Source organism: Pelophylax lessonae (assembly GCF_965119305.1).
Source record: "Pelophylax lessonae genome assembly, chromosome: 1".
Lineage (NCBI taxonomy): Eukaryota > Metazoa > Chordata > Amphibia > Anura > Ranidae > Pelophylax > Pelophylax lessonae.
In genome coordinates, this window is record NC_138768.1 from 97542503 (window position 1) to 97555335 (window position 12833).

At 38.9% G+C, this 12833-nt stretch overlaps 1 protein-coding gene across 2 annotated transcripts; it reads left to right on the forward strand.

Annotated features, from left to right (window-relative positions):
* Positions 1-350: 350 nt before the first annotated feature.
* On the forward strand, positions 351-9925 carry FST (follistatin). Of its 2 annotated transcripts, none has more exons than XM_082243782.1 (6): positions 351-666; positions 3070-3261; positions 4530-4748; positions 4969-5193; positions 8021-8251; positions 8678-8957. In XM_082243782.1, coding segments are annotated over exons 1-6 (954 nt in total). In that variant the 5' UTR covers positions 351-581; the 3' UTR covers positions 8680-8957. The 2 variants fall into 2 exon arrangements, with proteins under 2 accessions (XP_082099908.1, XP_082099907.1); XM_082243781.1 differs by lacking the exon at positions 8678-8957 and adding an exon at positions 8964-9925 and having other exon boundaries at positions 355-666.
* Positions 9926-12833: the final 2908 nt, after the last annotated feature.

Here is a 12833-nt window from a genome sequence, read left to right on the forward strand (position 1 = left end):
TTACTCCCCCTCTTATTATGTGTAGGGGGTTCCTCCCCCTCTTATTATGTGTAGGGGGTTCCTCCCCCTCTTATTATATGTAGGGGGTTTCCTCCCCCTCTTATTATATGTAGGGGGTTCCTCCCCCTCTTATTATATGTAGGGGGTTCCTCCCCCTCTTATTATATGTAGGGGGTTCCTCCCCCTCTTATTATATGTAGGGGGTTCCTCCCCCTCTTATTATATGTAGGGGGTTCCTCCTCGCGCTGCCGCTCCGCTGGGCGCTCCTCCTGGCACTCAGACTGGAAGAAGACCTCCCGGCCATTGGTGGAGGGAGCGCGGAAGGTAGAACCCTGTCACCTGATTCACTCTGAATTTCTCAGCTGAAAAAAAAAAAAAAAAAAAAAAGAAAGAAGAAGAAGAAGAAGGATCTCCACCCCCCAAACACTCACACACACATCGGGAGACCGCCCACCGCAGACAGCTAAGACCCCCTTATAGATTTAAAGAGAGACTGCATAGCCCGACGTTCATTCAATAGAGCGATCGCCGCAGCAAGCGTGTCTCTTCCACCCGACTTCTCCCAACACTAAAATCCCAGGATGTTAAATCAGAGAATCCGCCCGGGCTTGCTTGTCCTCCTCACCCTCTGCCTCTGTCATTACATGGAAGATCACATCGTACACGGTAAGATCGGCCTGCAGATTTCCGCTTTTTTTTTTTTACAATCTGGGGTGGGATGGCAGCCAGGAGAAAGGGATTTCACTTGTTACTTCTTTGGAGGAGCTGAAAAAAAAACTTTGCAGGGACTGAAATCCACTGACAGGACCTCTGTGTGGAACTGGATTGGAAAGTTTTCTTATCGGTCGTCTGATCTGGGCTTGGGAGATCGCGAAAGTTTCTATTTATCCTTTGCTACATAGTATGGAAATTGTAGCCAGATTTAACAATGGGGCGATGGAAGTCCTTCCTAGTGATTATTATCTAACATCAGGATCTCTATTACTTTATCTTCTACCTAGAAGTGTCTCTAGTTATGCTTTATTTTCTTCTATTTATTCTTTTCTTCTTTATTTGTTTTTCTACTTTATTTATTTATTTGCTTTATTTAATTCTACCTTATCCTGTACTCTGCTACTTTATCTTCTTCTACCGTTTACTTTATTTTCTACTTTATCCTACTTTTTTTTTTTCATCTTACCACATCCTCTTCTACTTTATTCTCTTCTACTTTATACCTCTCCACTGTCTTCCCTTCTACTTTACTCTTCTTTTTTTCTTATACTTTATCCTCTTCTACTTTGCTTTCCTATACTTTCATTTAGTAAACATTATTATTTTATACTTTATTTTCCTACATGTTATTTCCATTATAGTTTATTTTCCTATAAATTATTCTTTTATAGTTTTTTTACTATGCATTATTGTCTTATACTTTATTTCCCTATATATTATTATTTAATATTTTATTTTCCTATACATTATTGTCTTATACTTTATTTCCCTATGCATTATTATTTTATACTTTATTTTCCTATACATTATTGTCTTATACTTTATTTTCCTATACATTATTATTTTATATTTTATTTTCCTATACATAATTATTTTATCCTTTTTTTTCCTATACATTATTCTCTTACAGATTATTTTCCTGTTTGTTATTCTCGTACTTTATTTTCTTGTATGTTATTCTCATACTTTATTTTCCTATATGTTATTCTTTTATACTTAATTTTCCTATATGTTATTATTTTATACTTAATTTTCCTATATGTTATTCTTTTATTCTTAATTTTCCTATATGTTATTCTTTTATACTTTATTTTCCTATAAATTATTCTTTTATACTTAATTTTCCTATATGTTATTCTTTTATACTTTATTCTCCTATATGTTATTCTCTTATACATTTATTTTTCTATATGTTATTCTCTTATACTTTATTTTCCTACTTTATCCTCTTCTGCTTTACCATCTATTACTTTATCTTCTATATTATTTTCGGGGGGGGGGGGGCATTACAAAAACTGGAGCAGCTGGGCATTGCAACCAATCAGCTTCTAGCTTCAGCTAGTCCCGTTACGCTTTTAAAATGAATCATAGAAGCTGATTGGTTGGCATGCGCAGCTGCTCTACATTCTGGCTGATCCAGTCCTAGGCTCATCAGTCACACATTATAATCTGACCATAGTCAGTAAAATCAGCTTTAGGCTAGGTTTACACCTGTGCGTGTGCTTTTCAGGTGCATTTGGAATGCATTTTCTTACATGTTTTGGATGCATTTTTATGCTTCTTACATTTTTTGAGGGGGGTTTTTTGTAGGAAGAGATTGGTTGGTAAAAACAAAATTCTACTAAAAACACATGTACATGCATTTTGCATGCGTTTCCATTTAAGTCTGTAGAGTCAAAAATGCACCACCCTGCACGTGAAAAAGTCCCTGCACCTATTCCAAAAACACACTGCAGGAAACTGTATAGATGTAAACAGACCCATAGGAAATAATGCAAAATGAATTGTCTTGTGTTCCTGGGCTTCAGCAAACACACTAAACACACATAGATGTGAGGCCAGCCTTAGAGCTGCCAAAATTATGTAATAGGAGGACCTACCTAAGCTATCCAATCAATTTCTATACTATCAGGCAAGTCCTTGCACTATATACTTGTTGGTAGACCTAAGAAAGATTGTACAATCAGATTGTAATTTGTGTGGTGATCTTCACTAAATTCCCCTCTTAGTGTTTGACCCTTTTTGTTTTTCTAAGTGATTTCCGTTTCTAAAAGGAAGGCTGCAGAATAGGATGTTTGGAAAGAATGGAAAGACTTTGAAGCCCACTCAGATTGCAACATAGTGACAGTGCTAGAGAGAGTGAGCTGGGGATTGACGCACGGGGGATGCAGAGGAATGTAAGAGGTTAGGTGCTGGTGGGCACAAGGGGTTAATCCCGGCTAGTGTTACTGCTGAGGGTTAAGAAACATTACAGATCAGAGTAAACAGAGTAGTGGAGGGGAAGATCACACGTGTTTGGTCTGCTGCTGCTGCTGATGCTCATTGACGCTATGGCCCACACTGTGTGTCTTCCAGCTGGGAACTGCTGGCTTCAGCAATCCAAGAACGGCCGCTGCCAGGTCCTCTACAGGACGGATCTGACCAAGGATGAGTGCTGCAAGACTGGGAGGCTGGGCACCTCGTGGACAGAGGAAGATGTACCCAACAGTACCCTTTTCAAATGGATGATCTTCAATGGAGGGGCACCGCACTGCATCCCCTGCAAAGGTAGGACCCCTACCTCATCCTCATCACTCATTGAATGTATTGCTAAAATTGGCATTGTATATTTTTGTTATTTTATTTTTTAATATTATATTTTGTATTATTATTATCATTATTGTATATTTTTGTTATTATTATTTTGCATAATATTATATATTATTATTATTAGCATTATTTTATATTTTTATTATTTTTATATATCTTATTATTATTAGCATTATTGTATATTTTACTTTATCTTCTTTTTTTATATTATTCATTTATTATTATTAGCAATGTGGTATTTTTTTTTATCTATCAATATTAGCTTCACTGTGTATTACTTTTGTATATCTTTCGATTATTATTAGCATTATTGCATATTTTTTTTATTAATATTTTTCATCATAGCACAGTATCATACATTTTTATAATATTAGGATTTGGAGATATATATATGTGTGTGTGTGTGTGTGTGTGTGTGTGTTCATGACCTTGTGAAAAATTTAAAAGCCATAATGGGTTAAGTAACGGTATTGTCGATGTACAATATTGGGTTGGGGTGGGGGAAGGATTTGGTTCCCACAGATCTAACTTCAGTCATTAATGTATAGATGCTCAAACGTCTCTATTTTACCCACTCATATATATATGTGTGTATATATATATATATATATATATATATATATATATATATATATATATATATACATACATATATATTACAGTACACACATTCACAGCCATACCTGAGAATCTGTGGTCTGGGGTTGCAGTGTGGAGTATGTGGCCACCTAGAGTTTTCACAGGGGGATTTGAGGGGACATCTGCACTCAATTTTGATTTGGCTTTCTGGAGGAACTTGTGCTACCTCTTTTGAAATCATGTGCTATGCTTTGTTAGTGGGGACATTCCTCTTTACAAATTATTTTTTCTTCATAAATATATACATTTGTTATATTTGTGTGCGATATATTGTTTGTGTGCAATATATATATATATATATATATATATATATATATATATATATATATATATATATATATATATATATATGTATTTGGCATGAGGTTTCTAGTACATATCACATAGGTGTTGACACAGGGTATAGAGTTGGTGGTTATTACACCTATGTGTCCCTCACTTTTCCATTGGATAGATGATAAATAGATACGTTTTTAGATCAAGCACATAGTGTATTTGTGGAGTTTGGTAGGAGTTGTGTGTTATGCCTTTAGAGAGTAGAGAAAGCCCGGCGGAACTTTTGGCTAACATTGTGTGTCCATTCCCAGAAACATGCGAAAATGTCGACTGTGGTCCTGGAAAGAAGTGTAAAATGAACAAGAAGAACAAACCGCGCTGTGTGTGCGCCCCAGACTGCTCCAACATCACCTGGAAGGGCCCCGTCTGTGGCCTGGATGGCAAGACCTACAAGGACGAGTGTGCCCTGCTCAAGGCCAAATGTAAAGGAGTGCCCGAACTGGATGTGCAATACCAAGGCAAATGTAAAAGTACGTGCAAGTTCCAGATCTACCATATCGTGGTACTACGCCATGTGGGCATCCAGAAACATGTCTAGAGGAGTGTAAATGTATATTAAAATAAATACCCAGCAATGAATTATAAGCTATGACCCCTCTGATCAGTAATCCTGTGAATGTTCTGGTGTTAGCAGTGATGCCTTGCAGTGGAGCTCTCACTGATCACTGTCTCCCCCTGTGTTTGTTTCAGAGACCTGCAGAGACGTGTTATGTCCCGGGACATCCACCTGCGTGGTGGATCAGACCAATAATGCATATTGTGTGACTTGCCACCTCAACTGCCCGGAACCCACCTCGCCTGACCAGTACCTGTGCGGCAACGATGGCATTACCTATGCCAGTGCATGTCACTTGAGGAAGGCCACCTGCCTGCTAGGCAGATCTATTGGGCTGGCGTATGAGGGAAAATGCATCAGTAAGTATTGGACCTGTGTAGCCGCAACTCATCTTGAATTACCCTTGTCCTAAATCCCAGCTTGAGGCAAAGCCACAAGACTCTCATCCTACAGATCCTCCATAATATCGTCCTACATAACACATGTCCTTTAAGCATGCAAGTACTACAGCTTCAAGGCTAATAGATTGATATATATTGGCTTATTGAACAATAGAAAGGACAGACTGCCAGTCCAATGAAAGCTTCTTTCTGTATAATTGCTTCTAATTGCTTTGGGTTCCTGTGATGGATGTTTCCTTGTTTAATAATAGATCCCAAGTATTTATTTTTTTAAAAAGTCTACATTTTCAAAGGGTCATTCCACAAGTATCATTTCAGTTATAAGTTTGCTGATTCACCCACTTCCAATTTTGACCATAGTTCCAGACTCGGTTCTGCACACCCTGGAGTTCTTGGAATACCTATCCATTCTGTTGTTCTCTCTATTTAAAAAATAAACTGGGAATCCAACAAGGAAAGCAGTGTAGACCCAGATGTTCAGTGCAAAGGTTCCAGCACTAGAATCCTTGAATCCTTGAGAGATAGTAGTCCAGCCTTTCTCAACCTTTTCGAAACAGAGAAGCCCCTAAAATAACTTTCCAGTATCAGGGAACCCCTGCTAAAAATGGCTTTATCTACAACTCATGGTACATTAACCACTTAAGGACCAGGCTTATTTCTGACACTTGTTTACAAGTTAAAATTAGTATTTTTTGCTAGAAAATTACTTAGAACCTCCAAACATTATATATATATATATATATATATATATATATATATATATATATATATATATATATTTTAGCAGAGACTTTTTTTAATGTGCAAGCTCGGAGGGACTGGGCGCTTTACATTTTTTAACATTTTTTTCTTTCTTATTTATTTTACCTTTTATTTTTACACTGAACCTTTAAAAATACATTTTGATCACTTTTATTCCTATTACAAGGAATGTAAACATCCCTTATAATAGAAATAAGCATGACAGGACCTCTTACCTGTGTGATCTGGGGTCAAAAAGACCTCAGGTCTCACATCTACAATTAAAAGCAAAATAAAAAAAAAAAAAAGGCCTTTAAGACCGTTGGGAGGAAGCGACGTTTGATGTCGCTTCGGTCCTCCAAGGCCATAGAGTCGACTGGGGGCCATCTTGCCCTCACTCGACTTCCTGCCTGGGACATGGATGGACTGGATCGTTTTCCCTGCTACCGATGGCTCTGGTAAGCGGGGAAAACAGCCGGGAAGTGGCGGGAGGTGCGGCAAATCCGCTGGGACCACTTTTATGTGAAAGAGGACCGCCCGCCCTGTGGGAAAACACCGGGGTTATGGCAGCCATCTGCTGCCATAACACCAGTATTTAACGTCAAAATACTGATGTAAAACTGCGATGGGTGGTTAATGTAATAGTTAGACGGAACAATGTTCCTTACACTTGTGGTCATTGGGAAAAATGACCCCTTCCAGATAGCTAAAAAGATCAGTGGTGTCAGTGGGAACTTATCTGAAAGGCAGAAATTGCTCATTGCTCAAGGAACCCCTAGCAACCTCTGGAGGAACCCTGGTTGAGAAACCTTGTAGTAAAGGTTGTAGAAGGTGGTTTATGCTGACGAAATCCACCAAATTCTCAAATATCATTTTTGGCTGGACTGACCTTTTTGGATTTTGCTTCAATATGGGTGGCAACATTTTTTTTTTTTTTGCCAATGTATTACTCAAGAGATTGATTGTCATACTTAATAACTCAAAATATTGTACAGTTAAACTGTCATATTTAGCAAGGGGTTTCTTGATATAGGGAAATTGATATACATGTTCTCACAGGTTAGCCACGTTGAGATCAAACTGAGAAACAACATTTTTACTTCCAAGAAATAATTGTTTTGCAATTTAAAAACAGATTAGATAGATGGGGATAGTAACCAATCAGGTTCTAAGCGTTATTGTATTGAATAAACTGAATTTAGAAGCTGATTGGTTACTATGCAAAGCTGCACAAGATTCTGTGTGCTCCAGTTTTAGTAAATTTTAGTAAATTTCCCCTGGTGTGTTAGGACATAAAAATAAACAGCACAACTGCAGGAGTTATTATTATTTATTTATTTTTTTTACCCAATTAAGACTCCATTCCCACTAATACGACTTGTCAGGCGACTTGTCAGCCTGACAAGTCGCGGACCGTTGCGGTCCATTGTGTGGTACAGGAACGGTTCTAATAGGAGCGACACAAGTCACTCCGACTTAGAAAAAGGTTCCTGTACTACTTCGGGGCAACCTGGAGCGACTTGCATAGACATTCATTTTATGAAGTCCGTGCAAGTCGCGCCAAAGTCGCGCTGCACGCGACTTCACGGGTCGCCCCGAAGTCGTGCCACTGCAGTGTGAATGCGTGTGTAAAGGCTGTTGGTGCTATTAGACAAAAACACAGGGGTTGATCTACTAAAACTGGAAATGGCAAAATCTGGTACAGCTCTGCATAGAAAGTTTCCAGGTTTTATTGGCAAAGCTAAATTAAAGCTGAAGTTAGAAGCTGGTGAGCTACCATGCACAGCTGCACCAGATTTTGAACTCTCCAGTTTTAATAAATCTACCCCACAGTCATGTAGCTGGAAAACAATATCACTTGCAGACATATGGGGGGGTTTCATGTCTACAAAATGAAAAGCAAAAAATGCATATAAATAAGAGCTGAACCCTTGAGTGCAGCTTTGCAAGGGGCGCTAGTGCAGCCATGCAGCAGTACATTTGGGTCTGCAGCTGCCTTCATCCTGTTAGATTATTCTAACATCTGCTTCCTTACTCTTTGCAGAGGCCAAGTCATGTGAAGACATCCAGTGCAGCATAGGCAAGAAATGTCTATGGGACAGTAAAGTGGGCAGAGGACGCTGCGCCGCGTGTGACGATATCTGTCCAAACAGCAAGTCTGATGAAGCAGTTTGTGCCAGTGATAACACCACCTACCCAAGCGAATGCGCCATGAAACAGGCAGCTTGCTCCTTGGGGATACTTTTGGAAGTCAAACACAACGGATCTTGCAACTGTAAGTGACTTAGCTGCAAACAAAAAAGTAAGATTTCTAAAGGCAACCCCTCCCTAATGAGGACTAGACCGAATTGGACACCAGCACCAATGCTAGCTATTTATCCTGCTCCATTTCTATCAGTAAAGGGGCCTTGCCAGACTATAATTGCCTCTTATGCAGGAAAACAAAAAAAAACTGCAAAAACAAAATGTAATTATTTATAAGGGGGTTGCCTGAGAATATCTTTCCTTCTATTCTTCTAATTTTGCTTCTATGTGCTTCGCTGATTTGCTTCATTAACGCTTTTGAGTGACCTAACTCCAAACTTCGGTAGAAAAAGTCGCTCCATGCGTCACTTTACGCAGTGGGCACCCTTACTACTAACTCTTTGAAGACACAAGCAGTACACCTAGAACACCAGAGCGCTTTTTGTCTGATTTACAGGAACCTGCAATAAAAGCCTGATCCATTGAGGTCCTTCAGAACTTGCTGCAGTTAAGACTTCATAGATTAATAAAAAAAAAAAAAAACACAAACAGAAAGGAACAAGTATTATTTTATAGAGATGCCGTGAGGCATTATCACTACAAGTCACATACAATGCAACGCTGTATTCTGGCTGTTCAGAACAAAAACAAAAAAAAAACAAAAAAACAAAAATCATGCACTGAGCTTCTGCGCTGTTGTTGTCCTTATTTAAACAACAGCTCCCCTATATTCCCCTATATAGCCATTGTTGAAGAACCGGAGGAAGAGGATGAAGATGAGGATCAAGACTACAACAGCGTCCCTCTATCTTCCGTCCACTGGTAAAACTTTTGGAACAGCCTTTCTAGGCAAGGATTAAATGGGCTGTCTGCCCAAAACTGATATTTCAGTTATGGGTGGTTTCTGGTGGGCTGGATTGCCTAATGTACTTTTATATCTTTTGGACTTCAATGGAGAGATCTTCTGCATTCTCTTGTATTTAGGGAGCCTTCCTGATATATAGGGGGAGCCTTCATCATTGCCACAATGGGCGTTTATGGTAATGAGAGCAGGGATCTCACCAGTGGAGTCCAAGGAAGGTAGGAAGCTGGAAGGGTGATTTAGACCCCCCCTGGCTTCTACACAAAATTGAAATATCAGTTTTGGGTGGACTGGCCCTTTAATGTCCATACTGTACATAGGTGTATGCTTATTTATTTTGAAGAAGAAAAAAGTATACATATAGTTGAGTCGGGTAGACATTTATTTATACAGTGTCATGTTTTATAATTTATACATAAAATGTCTGTTTGACTGTACACCTTGTTTTGAAGAAAATATATTCGTCAAAGGGAGAGCAGTGTTATTTATTGTGAGATGCCTTTTGCTTGTAAAGTTCAGCTTATTATTTTTCTCTCTTGTAATTCCATTCCTTACAACTGACCATGGCTGTCTGCTCTGTAAACTGAAGTTACATAGCAGGACTTGGCAAAGCTCTGCAGGACAGAGGCTACTGCACTGCCTTGACCATCATCATGCCCCTGGTTAAGGGAATGATAGGACAGTGCAGTTCAGTGCTCCATGTCTTGGAGAACTGTGCCGAGTCCTGTTTTCTCCGTTTTTTTTTCCTTGATCACATTTGCATGTCAGTTCTGCTATGTTTTATTTATTGGGTTTTTATCTTTTACTCTTGTACATACATTCTTTGGGTTTTGTTTACAAGGACCTTGACTGACCAAAAGAGGCTGCAATAAATATATATCAGTAGTGGTAATAGGGGAAGGTTGTCTTTTTAAGGGTTAGTCCACACAAAACTAGGGTTTCTGTTCTGGGCAGATGTTTGTGTGATGAATAACCCATTGACTTTTCTATCTTCTGGAGACTCCAAGGATGGGATGTCTCTGCAGAAGTTCCTGACTCTTAAGCCCCGTACACACGCACAGATTGTTGGCCGTAAATTGTCGGCCAACGTCCGATCTGCCGATTGTAGGCTTGTAAAGCTGGATACACACTATCCAACTTTTGTGTTTAGATTTCCTTCAGATTTACCTTTTCTATGTAGTGCAAGGGCCTGCCAGATTGCATACAAATTGAAAGTGTTTAGGTTTGACCTCATATTATATGGTTTTGGTAAGTCTAAAGGGAAAAGTCTTCAGAAAATCTTATAGTGTGTATGGCCCATTAGTATGATGCTTCCGACAACCAACTGTGAATTTTCGGCCGAAAAAAAAATCTGGTGTGCATGCTATAAAATTTTTGTTGGCCAACAAAGAACGGCCGATTGTTCCTCAGTCAGTACAGATTTCGGCAGACAAAAATCAGATGAGCAAGACTGGGCATGCTCAGACAAGAAAAAACACAGGGAAAGTCAACCATCACATGACATCACTTCTGAAGTTGGTTTTTGTTGGCCAACAAAAGTCCAGTGCAAGTCTAGAGCACATTTCAACCAACAAACAACACTGGACAAAAGTTGGCCGATCAGTTGGCCAACAATCTGTGCGTGTGTACGGGGCTTTAAGCTCCCATTGCAGCAGTAGGAGTCCGTCTTCATCTGGATAATTGTGCATAAATTCAAACAATAGTATACTCCGAAAGGAAGAGTGTGACTTCTATGTAATGGGAGTCAACTGCATAGGGGTCAATTAAACCAATCACCATTTGCCCAAAACGGAATCCTCTAATTTTATTGGACTGACCTTCCTGTGGTCTAGACCAGTGATTCTCAAGTTTATTAAATGATATACCCCTATATCTATGGTCAAAGGCATTTGTTTTTAAACAACTTACTAATCATTTTATATAATGTATTACATGTTAAATCTCTGTTTTGGTGAATTTATTATAGGAAATAGAAGTATACTCTAAACCCATTGGAAGTACCACTGGTTGAGAATAAATGGTATAGACAGATGGATCATTTTTGTTTGCTTATCCAATATTCAGCCTATTTTTTCCCTAGGTCAAGGGTCTCCAAACTTTCTAAACAAAGTGGCAGTTTACTGTGCTTCAGACTTTAGGGGGGCCAGACGTATCCCATCTTTGGTATTAGAGAAAATATTAGTGCTGCATCGTGGGTTGCAGTGGAAGGAATAGAGCCCCATCTTTGGTATCACTGCGAAGAATAGTGCCCCTTAATTGGTATCAGTGGGAGGAATAGTGGCACATTATTGGGCATAAAGGTATGCAGAGGGCTGCATTCGGCCCCCAGGCTGCAGTTTGGAGACCACTGCCGTAGGTATTGAGATGTTAGTGTCGTCCATTATTTTTAGTTAATCAATGACTACATACTGGAATGTTGGGTAAGCTGACCAAATAGCTCCTGATAACTGAGACAGATGCCCTTTAAAATTAATTTTTTGTAGCTCTGTATTGATACCTGCATCTGTGTATTCAGTAAATTACACCCACAAGGATTTTGTGACTGCTAATGAAAAGACGAACTGTCCACTTTACCCGTATTTTATTCATTCTTTCACAAATCAGTACGAAAGTACCACTTTTCTTTCTTTTATTTTGTTTTTAACCATATCAGAGCTTTATCGGTCCAAGTTTCTTGTTATTCTTCCTAGTACACCTTTTTGTTTCTGATTCAATTTTATATTTGCAGAAAAAAACATGGCAAGTTAAATATAAATTCATTTAAATATATAGTTTTGTACTTTTTTACCATGTAAATGTGCAATGTATATAAAAGTTATAAAGTGTATTTGTAAATAAATTATGGTTGGAAAATAAAAAACTTGGAATTTTCCTATGTAGCTATGTGTGTATTTGGAAGATAAGCTCACAAGGAGCAAAACTAAAGGTAGCCATGTGCAGCTGGAATTTCTTGAATTCAGGCTGTGGCCTATATGAGAGAAAATCAATTAATTCCCCCATCCACGTTATCAACATTAATGGAGGAATTTCCACTGTTAGCTATTGTATCTAAGCAGCCACAAATGAAAACCAAACAGTTACTGAATCTGATAGGCCAATCATTTTCCACCCAGCTCAATTTTTAAATTGACTTTTGTTTAGTCAAGTGGTTCTTGCAAGGCCAATCATGGCCTGCATTTTAGATGATTTTAGCCATGGCCAGCTTAAATGTTAAAAGATATACGGGCATCTGAACTTACTATGTGATATAATCATATTATACATTTTAAATAATGAGAACAGCTTTTGTTGTCATCATAGCTCTTTCTGCAAGAACAATGTGGATTGCAGAGAACATGGGATAATGTGCTTGACTAGAAAAATCACCACTCTCCCAGTCCAGTCTATGTTGTTAACGTGTAAGATGGCCTCAACCTTACACCACTCCACAAGCCATACCCTCTGACATGTTTCGGCCCACCCATCGGAGCTTAGTCATAAACCTCTATGACTAAGCTCCGGTGGGTGGGGTGAAATATGTCAGAGGGCATGGCTTGTGGAGTGGTGAAAGGCGGAGGCAATCTTACATGTGTTAACAACATAGACTGGACTGGGAGAGCGGCAAATTTTCTAAGCATACTAAGCTACTGGATAGTGATATTTCATGCCTGAAACCCCATTCCGGAGCACCAGTGGGTCAATATATATCTTCTTTTTTTTACTTAGGGGCACTATAAGTTCAAGTAGGTCACAGCGTGATAATGTGCTTACT